The sequence below is a fragment of the Malaya genurostris genome, chromosome 3, assembly GCF_030247185.1.
Source record: "Malaya genurostris strain Urasoe2022 chromosome 3, Malgen_1.1, whole genome shotgun sequence".
Taxonomy (NCBI): Eukaryota; Metazoa; Arthropoda; class Insecta; order Diptera; family Culicidae; genus Malaya; species Malaya genurostris.
In genome coordinates this window covers 209717467-209732875 of record NC_080572.1, presented here as the reverse complement: position 1 = coordinate 209732875, position 15409 = coordinate 209717467, and the positions used below count along the sequence as shown (strand labels likewise).

The 15409-nt window shown below is 33.2% G+C and overlaps 1 protein-coding gene across 3 annotated transcripts in view; it reads right to left on the bottom strand.

Moving 5' to 3' along the window:
* LOC131437529 (sodium/potassium-transporting ATPase subunit beta-1-interacting protein) overlaps positions 1-8342 on the bottom strand; it is a 135789-nt gene extending 127447 nt beyond the window's left edge. For all 3 annotated transcript variants that reach the window (XM_058606935.1, XM_058606936.1, XM_058606933.1), the window contains exon 1: positions 7209-8342. In XM_058606935.1, coding sequence (XP_058462918.1) covers positions 7209-7262 — 54 coding nt within the window. In that variant the 5' untranslated portion in view covers positions 7263-8342. The remainder of the gene's footprint in view (positions 1-7208) is intronic.
* Positions 8343-15409: the final 7067 nt, after the last annotated feature.

Here is a 15409-nt window from a genome sequence, read left to right as displayed (position 1 = left end):
TGATTAATTTATGTGAAATGGACATTTTTATACTAATCACCCTGTATCTCCTAAACCAGAAATCGGATCTGACTAATTTTTATAGGATTTTAAGACCTCTCATTTGAATCATAGATGATTCTTAGATTTCATTTGAATCTTAGATCGGTTCAGCCATCTACGAGAAAAATGAATTGCATTATTTTAATTTCATTTCACATGTCATCCTGTGGTTCCGAAATCAGAAGTCGGATCCAAATTTGGAAGTATACTAGTTTTCATATGAATCTGAGTTTGTAGAAAACGGTTTAGCCATCTCCGAAAAAATTGAGTGAAATTATTTGTCACACACGCATTTGCTGATCTCGACGAACTGAGTCGTATGGTATATGGAAGTTATGTTCTTCCAGCTTTAATTGCTGTAAGTAGTTTAAATCAATATAATTATGGAATTACTTTCAACTCGAAAATGCTGATATCATCTGGTTTATAAATGCCATATTCGAACGATTATGTTGCCAAAAACGAACCGTGCTAAAATCGGTCCAAGGGAAATTTTCATGAAAAAGGATGCTGTACACAGTCTTTTGGGCACTTAGAAACAATTGTATGTCACAGTATAAAAATCGTGTTTTCCGTTGCTCCCAAGCATTTCTTTGTCATACAGTGCTCAAAACTTCTACTGCTGGAATGAGGGAAAAAGTCGTTTTCACAAAAATATTGACATCTCCGTTAAAAATGGACGGATTTTAACAAACTATGGCTTGTTGGATAGCTATTACCGTGCGGAATCTAAGTCTAAAAACATATTCTGTTTTCAAGGTCAATTGTGACAGATACTGTCAAAAAACTGAAAATTTTGACATAAAACTCCGTATAACTCAAAAAGTAATCATCCTATCTCAAAACTATTCAATAGCGTTCTGGGTGACGGGGAGACCTTTCATTTGCGACTAGTTTGATCAAAATCGGTCCAGCCATCTCTGAGATCTCGACCTCTTAGTTGACAACACACATACAGACACACACACATACACACACAGACAGACATTTGCTCAGTTCGTCGAGCTGAGTCGATTGGTATATGACATTCGGCCCTCCGGGCCTCGGAAATTTTTTCGAAAGTTTGAGTCAATTCTATACCTATTTTTTATATATATAAAAAAAGGTAAAAACGACATAAGTCAGTAGCTGAAAAATCGTTCTTTTAATGCATACAGTTGCTTTCAAGAAATTATTCACAAATATATACCGCGTGACATGATTCTATCTCTAATTGCTCATGGCCTACTTTGACAAAAAATACAACCATAACTTTTTTTTCTGAAGAGATAGAAATTTTTTTTCTTTTACAAAGTTTTAGAACTATTGAAAATAATTTACTTTGCCAAAAAGACCAAAAGTCTAGGTCGCACCGTTTCGGATATACAAAGCGTTTTTATGGCACCCCTTTTAAAATCAGTTTTTTATTCATAACTTGTTTCGAGTTATTTTGTTATGCATTTTTTCGTTGGAATAATTGTAGAAAATAAAAAATCCCAAATTTTTGTTGAAGGTTGTGCATAGGTTTGTTCTTTCATGGCAAAGTTATACAACATTTTACCTTTTTCTACCTCAAATAAAACCTTGCACCGAAGCGAAATATGCAACGTTATGGAGCTGATTTTTACAAAAATTATAGGAAAAGATATACCCAATACAATAAAAAAAATCAAAGTGGAACTCGATGGAACTATTTTTTAGACCTTTTCAAAGTTAGTTTTGGTTATTGAATTATGGCAACCCCGTTAAAACTAGTTTTCTAATCATAACTTGCTTCGAGTTATTTTTTTATGCATACTTTGTTCGGAATAATTGTAGAAAATATAAAATCCCATAATTTTGTAGAAGATAATGTATAGGTTTGTTCTTATCTGGAAAAGTTATACATCATTTTCCCTTTTTTTACCTAGGAAACCTTGTGCCGAAGCGAAATATGCAACTTAATGCAGCAAAGTTTTACGATACTTATAGGAAAATATATTCCTAATTCAATTTATTTTCCAATGAGAATATCTTGAGTACTATTCGTGTGACTCATTTTCACTATGGCCATGCTATTTCTGTAACTCACTTTTGAAGTGAGCATCGCACGATCAACATCTCGTCTTAAAAATCGTGTTGCTTCGCGATAACTCAATTTAGTTACACGTTTAAACATGGAATCTCTTCTACTTTAACAATACTTTATCATATTTTGTTTAGAAAACATAATTTGATTTGACTTTTGAAAATGTTTCGGTACCCAAAAGAAGTAAACATCATTTGCAAAGCTAAGTTCTTCGATTTCAGAGTATAAGGCGCTGGTCAAACAGGCCAGGTGTCGAATGTCCTGACTTGGGGAAATGGTTCTTAGTGTCCGTTGGATTGTGGTTCTGGCTATCCATTAGTCCTCAACACTTACGAGTCGGTTGCAAAGTCGGTTGAAACAGAAGGTCAAGTTCCGCATCGGAATGTAGTATCCTGAGAATGCTTTTGCGATTACTAGATTCGACCGTCAATCATTCGAACTAAATTCATCACAGATCCTATACTAAAGTGCCGATTCAACATCACTCAGAATCGCGATGATTTCATTTGAAAGTATCTTAATCTTGTTTCACTAAAATAAGTGTTTATCAAGTTTACATTTCGAACAAGCAGAATATCTCAAAGTTAATGTTTCGAACGGAAAACTACATTCGCTTCATAATATTTCTTATTATTTTCCAATAATTACCTTTGATGGAAAACAACTCTTATTTTACGTAAAAAAAAGTTAGAATAAAGAAAAACATAGCAAGGACTTAAAGTAAGGACCTGGGCAAAATCTGAGGCAAACATAATAAGATTAAATTTTACCATGAAATCAGGGAAAACAAGTACATATACCAAGATCTAAAAACTAATGTCGCAGTTCACTTTCGTACCTAATCCGACACAGTCGAAAACACACAGACATAACTGGGGGACATGAATACGAATAAAAGTGACATTCTTCTTTCACACTTCACCGAATATCGATCATCGCTCGTATTAGTTGATTGTGTGAATTTTGCCACTTTCACTGCTTCGCTTCCAGAAATGTAACGGTGCTTTTATACTAAAGCTCAACTCTTTGACGACAAACATATTCTACAATACAATTAAATAACACGGAACCAATGAGATTTATAAAATACTAGAAACAAAGTTGTAGTAGTTTTATTTGTGGATTTATATAATCAGTTGAGGAAAACTTTGCATAATCCTTTGCGAATATTTAAATGGTTCTAAAAAGAACCGTTCTTCGGTATTCATCCGACGTTTACAACTGTTGAGTACTATTTGCCATCATTTATTTATCAGAACCACAATTCTGGACCAGGGCTGAATTCTGGTGCTGGATTCAAAAACTAATTCCGAAATCTAGGACAGGTACAGGATTCAGTTGCAAAATTCAGGTTAGAAATCCAGATCAAAAATCCAGCTCATGAATTTAGTTCTAGAATTATGAAACTGAACTCATTTTCAGTTCTAGAACTGAATTCTGAACCTGAATTCCTAACCTAAATAAAGGAACTGAATTCAATTACAAAATCTAATTCCAGAATCTAAGTTTCAAATTTGATTCCAGAATTTGCATTCTCAAATCTGGAAATGAATTCTGAAACTGAATTTAGGAATTATATTATGAAACTGAATTCAAGAACTAAACTTTGGAAGTCAGTTCATAAATTCAGGTTCAGATCTAACATTTAGTTCTAAGATCCAGATCTAAAATTCATATCCTGATTTTGTAACAAAATTCTGAAGTTGAAATCCGAAGTCAGAATTCTGGATTTACATTAGGAATATAAAGTAATGTCCAAAATCTAGCCAAGAAAACAATTCCAAAAACCAGAATCTGGATTCCATAGTCAAAGATTTAATTTCTAAAGCTGTAATGTGGAACAAGAAACTGAATTCTGAAACTAAATTATTAATCTGAGATTTAGTTCAGATTCCAGGAAAACCAGCATCCAGATTCTCAATTCAGTTTTAGGATTTGGTTCCAGAAATGCAAATGATAGCGCGACCTGAGCGTTTGAGGTTGAGTACATAAATTTTTTTCTAAAAGGCATTTCTAAATATAGAGTGATTGTCTTCGACGAGAGGACGGTGGAAGATTTTTTTTCGGTTTTCTGATTGTGTTGCCCTCTTATGTAACCTTCAAGCACGTGGAAAGGTGGTCGTGTTGATAGTTAATCACCTACGAAAATCAGCATGTCACGAATCAATACTGCCAGCAAACCGTTCATTATGGCTAGCCTTGCGGAAAATTGGACAGAAAATTCCTGCGCTCGACTAGTATACTTAAACCTAGATTCTATTGGACTACATTCGAAATCCACAAACAAATAACAGCATACATTCGAGAATTTTCCAAAGTTAAGCATCTTTTCGATTTTGGTTAACCATCGCATAAGCTTGTACAGAAATTATCAATTGTTTCTTTGTTATAAATTGACCGTTTGTATCTCGTGCTTTTGATTGAGACTATTGTTTGTCAGATGAGTTATTTCATCAAATAAAATAATTTGCACTAAACGAAAAGAGTTGATATTTTTTTCACACTTTGCTGAAAAAACCTACAATAATTTCTGCAATTTCTGAAAGTATATGTAGTAGGGAAAGATTTCATTCGTCATTTTTGCTATGTTGCGACGAAAATGCGAAGCTGATTTTCGTCTCATAATTTAAAGCAAAGACATCATATTAACAAGATATCCAGCTCTCACATTTCCCGAACAAATCATTGGCAACATCTTTTTTTACGAGCATGGCGCCCTCAGGCGAGTCCGCATCGAATCTCGTACACGCAGAGAAAAAAATAGTAAAAATAATCAAATTTGGGTTTCACCCAACGAATATTTTTGTTGAAATAGTGACAAAAGAAAATCTGGTTTGATATTGTAAATATTGCTACTTGAAACTACAAAACATGATCGTTTATTAGTTTGTTTCAATCAATAGTAAAATAACAAATATTTTACTTGTGCGTATCTGTCAATCTCTTGACAAACAATTTCACGGTAAATTCAATTTAAAAAAAATTTAAATGAAACGAACTCTAGCTAAAGTCAATAATTGTAACGCTTAAAATTCACAAAACTTATTAGTTGAAATAAATTTCCTTGAAATTAGTTATTTCAACTAACGCTTTTGATTATTGAAACCATACATTTTTGTTTGATTTTAAGAATAAAATGATTTCTTTCAAACTAATTTACAAAGTAGTATTGGATACAACTTTCGTTTGTTTTCCATTTCCTAACATATTTTTTTTTAATTTTGCATTTTTTCAAGGCTTTTAGCCGTTTTATCGCTAGACGATCGATTAATTTACATACCACAATCAAGCCTTGATTTTTTAATTCTTATAGCATCCAACGATTCGGTGCTCCATCAGTCAAAATAGAGATCCTGCATGAAAGATTTTTTGCAAAGAAAATGTGTTATGTAATGTTTTGCAATTTTCAAAATATTCCCAATTATCGATACATACGCTTGAATTATTGAAAATCTCCTAGGAAATAAAAGAAGCGGATAAACGTTACTTATAAATCTTGTAAAAAACTTTATCCGTTTATTAGAAATAAGACTGTTATGGTTCATTTGAACAGTAAACTTAGTTCTATCAGTACACAATTATATTGAACCTATTTGTTTCTTGAAATAAAGATACAGCAGGATTGAGTCAACACGGATATTTCGATAATTCATTCAACTTTCATCGGGAGCAAATAAATTTTTCGTTTAGTTAAACCAAAGTTTAGATCCAAATCAAGCAGTGAACATTTTTTATATTTAGGAGAGAAATTGGTTCAAAACAATTATATTCTAGCTTGAAATGAACATAAATCATATTAAAAATTCTACTAACTGTTTTGTTATTTTAAACATGCTCCATCTCTCTGCGTGTATATAGAAGTTGGGGAGAGAAATGTCAAATTCGTGCGCGCTAAAATAGCAGCACTGCGCACCCATACAATTGACATGATATGTTGAATGTGATGCCGTGCGATGGCGTTGCTGAGCCGAAGATTGATTTCGTTTCCAAGCTGACAGAGTCTGCTTATAGTCAATGTATCGTACAGAGATAACAGATTTCACTCTAACTAATGATTTTAATACATAAGATGAATGATACAGTTGGAATGATTAAGGGTACAATAACCTTGTTATATGTTTAGACATTTCAACGGTTATAGAGATCTAAACGGTGGTCACTGAATTGTAACTTTGTGGCCTCTAATGAATGGGAAATTAATCCAGGAAGGCTTTGTGAATATCAGTCGACTTAACAATTTCATTATTACTCTTTTTTGGTTCATGCACGATATATTCACTCAACTATTTCGATTCTATACTGCCCATACTTGCATATCAGTCCCATATGGAAATCGGCATATCGAGAAAAAAAAGATCAAAATTTTTTTTTCAAAAATTTATTTTTTGATTTATTGTGCTACCTAATGCTAAGTCATGGTATTATTACATGAAATATCGGTAATACACCTTTGCTATTCCAATATTGCAACAAATGAAATTATTATATGCTTTGCATATAGAACGAACATGAGTTGATATTTTTTCACATTTTGATGAACATATCCTCAAGTTTTATTGCAATTTCTGATAGTATATTGAGGATGGAATTCATTCCTCAAGCTATCTCAAAATTGGCGAAAATCGATATGGGACTGATATGCGAGTATGGGCAGTATACCAGAGAGTCAATATTGACTATCACATCCAACTTTTTGTTTGTGGTAATTCATTTTTCCCATTTCGACGTGAACATTTCATAATGTCATACAACCAATGAGAGTTTCTCTTTGTTTACTTTCGCTTCGGTTAATAACTCCCTAAGTTTCACATTAATTTACAAAATATTCGTGTAGAATGAAAGATAATATTCCAGCTTTTCTAACAGTACCAGATGTGTAGCGAATATTTGTATAATAACGCAGATATAGTCGAAAGAGAAAGTAAATAAAGAGAATCTGTCGATGAATTTTAGGTTCTTTTGAAATGTTTACGTCGATTTGAGGTGTGAAGCCCTATTTAAATATTTATATTCAGATATAAAGAAATAATCGTATTACAGTATTAAATTTATCTTATAAATAAATTCAATGATTTTTTTAAATTAAATTGAGTGAGTTATCAGAAAAATGTGTACTTACCAGTTGCAGAAAGCATGTTGACAACAAAAAATGTCGTCTCGAACAGGATCCCATGTCATAGTTGTTATTCCATCAGTATGTACCTATCAAACTCTGACACCGTTTGTGCCGATATCTCTCGAATCTGCTACGAAGAGAAGCCTCGCAAAAAATAAGAATAACCCTAGGTTGTCGCGACTCGCTTTTTTACACTGCACGTAGAGCGAGAAACGTATAAAAATATTTACGCTCAATGACCTTTGTCGTCCTCTTCTTGGTTTCACTCAGCTTAACCTTCTTTCCTGATGTGAATCACGCTTTCCCTGCTCCGTCGCGCCAACACTTCAGCAAGAAACCATTAAAGTAGATCACCGAATGCTACACATTTCGTATGAAAACGCACGGCACATTCAACCTTAATCAATGATCAGCTTTCTTGCACAGTACTGAGTCGTACATCACACATCTTTGGCGGTGCACTTTTTCAAGTGCTCTTTTGGCGAAAAGTTACCCCTACACACTCACACACACAGAGGTATAGGCCGTTTCCTGTGCTGTTATTTCCCAATCGCCAGTACCAACTTCGAGTAAGCGACTGCTGCTGTAGTGCTGGTACTGGTTGTGATACACGCGCTAAACAAAGGTGACTTAATTCATGTTACCTTTCTTGTTGATTCATCTGACCACCACATGAAACACTTCCCAAGAATAATACATGAGAAAAGACAAAACGCAATCAGCACAAACACTGGCACACAATCAGATTAATTATGTAAACTCTAGGAACAATTCTGCACATAGAAGGCTTAGCTTCCATGTAACGAGTTCTAGATTCGTGGAACAATGGAGCAGCCGTAGAAGAGCAGGCGAGTCGGGAACTACCGTTAGCGAGTGTGACTGATAACCACTTAAGTGCAACTCATCAGCGAGAGCCCAATAAGTAAATCGCGATTTCACACGAGCTGTATGCAGACAACTACCAGTAAAACGGCACTGGTCTATCTTTACCAGAGCAGAAAAGCCTATCGAGGATCTGCAGTAAAGTAACCGAAACAACAAAGCGACTTGGCCTCGTCCAACAGTGTGAAGCACAAAACTGAGGCATGGACGTATCCACGTACTTTTGGCTGTACAGAAAACGAACCGACTTAAACGACGAACGTAAATTGACTGAATGAACGGAACAGACAATTTTCCGTTGGAGAGTGTTTGGCTGAAGTTTTCTGTTTTGTTACTCATTCACATTCTCCGTTCCGCTGGAGATGTTCATATTATACTCTTTGCGAAGATTAAAACAACATAGCTTTAGCATCTGAACACAAAGTGGTAACGAAGTCTCGTATTACAATACAATTTACAATAATGAGAAAATAAACTTTGGTGAAATAAACAAAACCAGTTTTTTCGCTTTTGTTAGATGAATTGTTGTGAAGACTACATCATTGTATTGACAATAAAGTATTAAAAGTTTCTATATTTGAATTTCAAGATAGAAGGCTGAACCTTAAAATTCGCAGTTGTAAGACTTAACCATCCATGAATCTATTTTTTTGGTGTCGTTGTTGGAAGAAGAATTGAACCCTTATAACCTGACATGTAATTTTGAAATGTTTTTGTTATAGCATCTGTAAAATACTATGAATACTATAGACACTACGAATGTAGTGCAAAATACTATAGGCACTAAGAATATAGTTTTATCGACAAAAAGTTGAATCATAAAAAATATTGAAAATTATGCAACTGTTAGTCCTTTCTCTGAAGCGCGTTTTTCAATGCACAAACTTACGGTGAACATTTTTCAAGGCGAATCGCAGAGCTGATATTAAATAAGAAAGAAAATCATTTAAAGAAAACGTATTATTGTGTATTTTTGGATTCCAAAAACATTTCATTTTCCATAAAGAATTCCTATTGACGAAAGCTTGAAAGGTTAAATATTCTTAACAAAAAACCATTTCCAACAATTGAAATCTTCTTGATGAAAAATAAAATGGTTCAAATACACGAGTTTTTGAATACGAACAAATAAAAATAATTGGAAATTGGTTGGTTACAGTGTTTATCCAAAAATGATATTTCGAGATAATCGAGTTCAAAGCTTTATTTGCCACATGCTTATGGATAAAATCAGCGTACTGCAAACGGCTATCATTTGAAATCTATAGTGTTCCGATCTGAACGAATCACGAAATTGTAAGAGCAGAAAAAATAGTATACTAGATTTAAACATTAAATGTTTTGCTCTACATACGACTGTTTTTTGTTGATTTTTGCTTGCATTTAGACTATTCAATCTTGAGTTTTGTTGTGGCAATATTTTTTTTATAATTTCAAATAAAGCACTTTGATGGCATCAGACCAATAAAAAAAACATTGTTAATTCATACCCAGATTGAAATAACAATATTTAATTCTTCAAGTAGGATAACGAAGATATTTTGGCCCACTCACAAACTTTATGGATTTAACCGATGTTAAGTAACCCATGTTGCATCAATTTGAAGCTAATCACATTAAATTACCTATTGCGGAAGGGTTTTTCGATGATATTACAACATTTGGTGGATATTTTTACAAAGTGGACCAAAATAAAATAAATCCTCAAGTGGGCCAAAATACCTCTGTTACCCTACCAATAATAGCGCATATTCAAAAATCAAATGCTTGTGACGAGCTGAACAATACTGTATATTATTTGTTATTACCGATTTATAGTTTCTTCATTTCTTTTTTAATTAGTCCTGGAGTTATTGTTGAAATCTCTAGTTTCTCATTTTCATGTTAAGAAGCCCAGGTTTATTGATAAAATAACTCATTTCAGGATATTTTAGTTGATTTATGGTATTCGTTTATGCAAGTCGATATAAATTAGTGACCCTTTCTCTTCGACAATATGTTCAAAACTTTATCGAGTTTGTCACAACTGATAATCCATTGAACATCCCTTTTCTGACTCATTGCTTCAAGTGTGTGTCAGGTCCATGCTTTCGTGAAGTGCTGAGAGGAAATTGAGCGAAATAGAGAACGAACACCCACTTGTTGGATTGCATGTACGCCGGTGTTGCTGCTTCTCTTCATAGTAGGAGTGAACGAGCAGGTGAACTTTGGTGAGGTAAACAAAACACAACTACTATCATTTAAACCACGAGACGTTACTCATAATTCAAAATGTAGAATTTCAGTTCATTGGCTGTTGATTCACCGGATCGAAACTGACGATAGATGATTAATTTTAACCTTTAGCAAAGTTTCAAATTTGTTTATTTTGAAAAATTGATTTCACTACATTAAAACTTGTTAGAATAACACAGATAAAAAATTTACATTTATTTTCATGCACATATTTGGAGCAGGCAATTGAATGGAAATTTACAAAACAATTGAATAGAAATTTACAAACATTTACATTACAAAACGAAGCGGTTTGTAAATATACAGTCTTGTTCAATGAAAAACTAAATGAATTTTAATGTAATTTTACATCAATCATGGTTTTAAATCAGATTTTCGTTTCAACTGATGTCTATTTCATAGTACTATCGGTTTACATGTCGTGTAAGTTTCATCTTTTCTTTCTGTGAACTTTATAAAACTTTTAAACGTAACTAAAAAGATCGACCCATGATTATATTAACAATTTACGATTTTATCGGATGTTTCAAACCAACTTGCAATAAACTAAATCGCACCCCCTAAGGAAATGTAGCTATATCTTAACTATAGAGAATAACACGGAAGAGTTTCACGCATGACTATCTTCCGTTATCATTATTTCTCAAAATTACGTACAAATACTCACTAAATGCATTGAAAAATACATTAAATATCTTATTTTACAAAAACCCTTAAAAATTGTCTATTGAAACATATGCGGGGCATGACGCCCGATCGTAAAAACATGAAAATATACATTTTAAATTACGCGAAGTGACGTTTATCTGAATATAGAGGCAGAATGAGCCTAAAAAACTGGTGAACATCCATCAAAACAACGGATTAAAGCTCATGAAAACCACGGGGCAATATGCACCCTCATAAAACTTCTTCTTCTTATTTAAAGAAAGCTTTAGACTTTTCGTTGACGAAATATTTGCCAGGTGGAAGATTGTTTACTATTATTAATTAAATTGATAACTTATGGATAATTTTTGTAAACGAATTCTTGAGCATTTTGCCTCACACAATTCGGGTCGTTTTGCCCCCAAAAAATATGAGACGATATATTTGACGATTTTTCTATAAAATTGCGAATACATCGTCTGTAATAGAACTAATTTTAGAAACCCGAACGATTGACAAAGAAGTTGACTGGTTACATAATTAAAATCGTCTTCCTCGCCCTAGAAAATTACTATGGAACGAACATCAAGAATTATTTATAACATAGACATAATTGTTTTTATTTTAATTTTCCAGATATGATTGAGCCATCACCACCAAAATTTTATAGTAATCTGTTGTTATGGCGGACTTTCAGTTACATTAAAATTTCAGTGAAAACAATTGGTAACTTTTGAGAAAAGCAAGAAGTGCATTATGCCTCGAGGGAGCGTTTTACCCCATCTTCCCCTATTCCTACGTTATTTTGATCAAGGATGTATCAACCCTTAGATGTTATGTAAACACTTAGAGAAGTTCAATCATATAAACTAACGGATAATATGGCTCACAAAAAATGTCTTTTAGACCGATGATTTAATTAATTTTCGTTTTTCAAATTTTTACATACATTTTTAAATCATTCAAAATTTTGCATGCCTTATATAGCAAAAATAACTGAAGACGCTGTGTTAAACAGATATCGATGTTGTCCGCACATATCCGGAAACGTGCTCTTGGTAAAGAAAATATTTTACGGTGACCTGAGAAACACTGATAAATTAAAGAATATTACCTGTATATGTCTATGCAGCGCTCATCTTTTCGTTGTGGATACGACTTACTTTACTATGGGGCGCCTTTTTAAAATTTATCCGGTACAAGAATGGATGGAACTTTATAATTTATATCTATTGCTGTCCTTAACCAAACCACATAATTCAACATTCTATTTATAGTTATTTTTAACGATTCATTCGGTATGTTTTACCGTACTTGGCAACTTCGCAGGTTTACCGTGTAAATTGTGTTATTCTTTTACAGAATTCTTTAAAATGGTAACTGAACGATACTCATAATTTCAGTGAAGTAAATTGCACTTATCGTAAAATCGGTAATTCTGATGTTTACTGTAAATTTTCGTTTAACCGAACATCGAAATCAAATCTTAATTTGTAATACAACAAAATCGATATCTCGTGAAAGACCAAACTAATGGACACGATTTTCAAAACATTTTAAGCATAGTGTGTAAAGGTGGGTAAGATTTTCGCACTTTTCTATTTGTTCAATAATGTAATATAATCTTAGGCACACTGCTTAAGCTCTAAGATGCCAAGGGTATTTTCTAATCTTAATTAACGACTAACTTAAAACTAGAATAGTATCATTAGACTATGTCATCCCGGGTTCTCGTAAATCCAGCTTTCAGCTGGCGATCAGCAGTGGTCGATGAATTGAGTATTGCACGAGTCTTCTTTTCTATTCGTTGGTTGAAGTATAACTCTACCTAACGAATTTGCTAATCAGAATGACCGACAGCTGGTTTATTTTTTCGGGAGGGTAACCAAATTTGTTGATGATTTTTTCTGATCATGGAAACGGATTAAGTATTATATGCTTTCAAGTTTCAGCAAGCTTTTAATTTTTAAATCATAATTAGAATACAAACTAAAATCTTATTTATGTGTATGAGTAAGGATAACGAATAGGTAACAAATAAAGATAATCTAATTATAAGTATATTTTGATAACTTGCCTTGGAAATATCGTGTTTCAGATGCATGAGCCTAGATTGTTAAGAAAAATTTAGCAGGTATATCACTTTTTATGTTCTAATTATAGAGCTTTTAACCTTAAGATTTTCGGGCCAGAAAAGCTTTCTGACCCTATATACAATCGACAACATTTTAATTAAACAATGTTTGTACTAAAACTACCGAGGCCAGAAGCAACCATCGCAATGTTATTTTTTATTAAAGAGAGTTATATGCGAAAGTAAAAAGAGATTAATTTTCAACTTCCACGTTTGCTAGATAACACTGAATCAATTAAGTTCGACGTCAATTGTGTTCATGTTTAGAAGTGCACGTTTTTACGGCATTTAAAAAAAACAAAATTTTGTTTGTTTGGGTATATTAAAAAAAAGTTCATATTGCACTGAATCCAATGGTTATTGAGTGTTTTCGTTTATGAGGAAAATGAAATTATTATAGCGTCTCAAAAATAAATTGTCTGTGCGGGACTTGATCGGATAAAAAAGTGGGACACATAATGAAATTCTCAACGGACTCTTGAAACTCTATTCTATTTTATATAACTTGTTAATACAAGATTTACTGAAAATTTAAGCAAAACGTTCATTATATGTAGCAAAACAATCAAATAGTCTTCAGTGACTCTGAAGTAAGTTTCTACATAAAAAATTTGTACAGTAGAGCGTTAAGTTAAGGGTTATGTCTCACAAAAGGCTGAAACCAACAGACGATAAATTCGAGCTTGGTTTCATTTTCTTTCCGCTCATTAAGGTTTCTTAAAACTTGGCGTTCTACTGTATTCTTCCTACACTTTTTTTGTAAAATTAAGCCACATAGGGTGTCTGGTTTAGCCCCGCGGTTTCTGAAATTTCAGATGTTGAGCTGGTCATATCATCACGAGTTGATACGAACACTAATACATGTTTTTTCCGAATTACAAATCGGTAATTCAAGGGGCGGGTAGGGTCTAACACTTGAAAAATCATTTATTTTTTCATTATATTTTCTTATAGCAAACATTTTAAGAATATTCTGTGAAATTGACTTAAAAGCTTGACAAAACTTTCTTGAAATATTTCATTATAATAAAACAGAAAAATATGATTTTTGGGAAATGTTTGACCCTACGGGCTCCCTGGAGTAATAGTTCCATTGATTTTATAGACAAAAAACTTTAAACGCGTTTTTCTCGAAAGCAGGTTTTTAAAGTCAGTGTCCATCGTCATTCAAAAACTACTGTACCATTTTTTTCGAATTTGCACACACTTTCTATATATGAAAAACCAGACCCCAACGTTTTCCTTTTCGTTGTTTATTACTTTGGGAAGGTTTTACAGCTACAAAATGACGGATTTCGTAGTTTTCACTTTGAACACATACAAAAATAAAAAAAAATAAAATCAAACAGTAACGTAGAGGTCTAGAAAAACTTCTACTCTAACTTTGCTGTTTTGATTTGTTCACTTCTAATTAGTCTGCGCTGAGATACAGTGGACACCGTAAATCATGATTTTTAAGAAGCGTCCTCAAAAATTCCTCTTCACCGACTTATTTCTCAATAATTTTCCACGAAAAAATTACAAAATGTTGTTCGACTGATGCTTTTCATCATGCAAAACATTTGAATTTTTTTGTTGAACGACAATTCTGAAAAAAACTCGCAAAATTGATGATATTTTTCATCGTTTAGACCCTACCCCTCCTTTAAGCTATAGGTTGACCCGGGTTGGCGGCTCAAGGCATAGGGCAGTGGTCTTACAAGCCAGTTGTAGTATGTTCGAGACCCCACCTTGAAAGATTCTTAGTGTCAGTAGAATTGTAATATTAGCCATGTAATGATTCTACAGAAACAGAAAGGCCAAATTCCACAAAAGGAATATAATTCCAAGACTTTTTTCTAGTTAAAGATAGAAGCAACACAACGGTACAGATAACTTTGGTAAAAACTTTGTTGTAATAGTGTTGGCCAAACGCGCAAGGTCCAATTTTGGCACACTCTCTCCAACATATCGGCCGGTTTTTACCACCGATAATCCACACCAATCAGTGACTTTTTTTAGATGCATTGGTTGCTTTTGCAATGCTTCTGGTTAGTCTTCACCCCAGATGTGGCAGTTTTGCTTGTTTACATATTTATCCAACCAGAAACAATTTTTCGATAAAAGATTGGATCTGCCTCCAACTATACCAACGTCCAAATGAATAAATTATTGACCAACCGACGATTCATGATCAAATTATAGAATAAATTGAACAAGTTTGACAATGGCATAAGACACGATTCACGCGTGATCTGTCAAAAACAGTGTTGCCAAAAATATACCAGCAATAAAATCATCCTTTTTAATGAAAAAAATGGTTTCT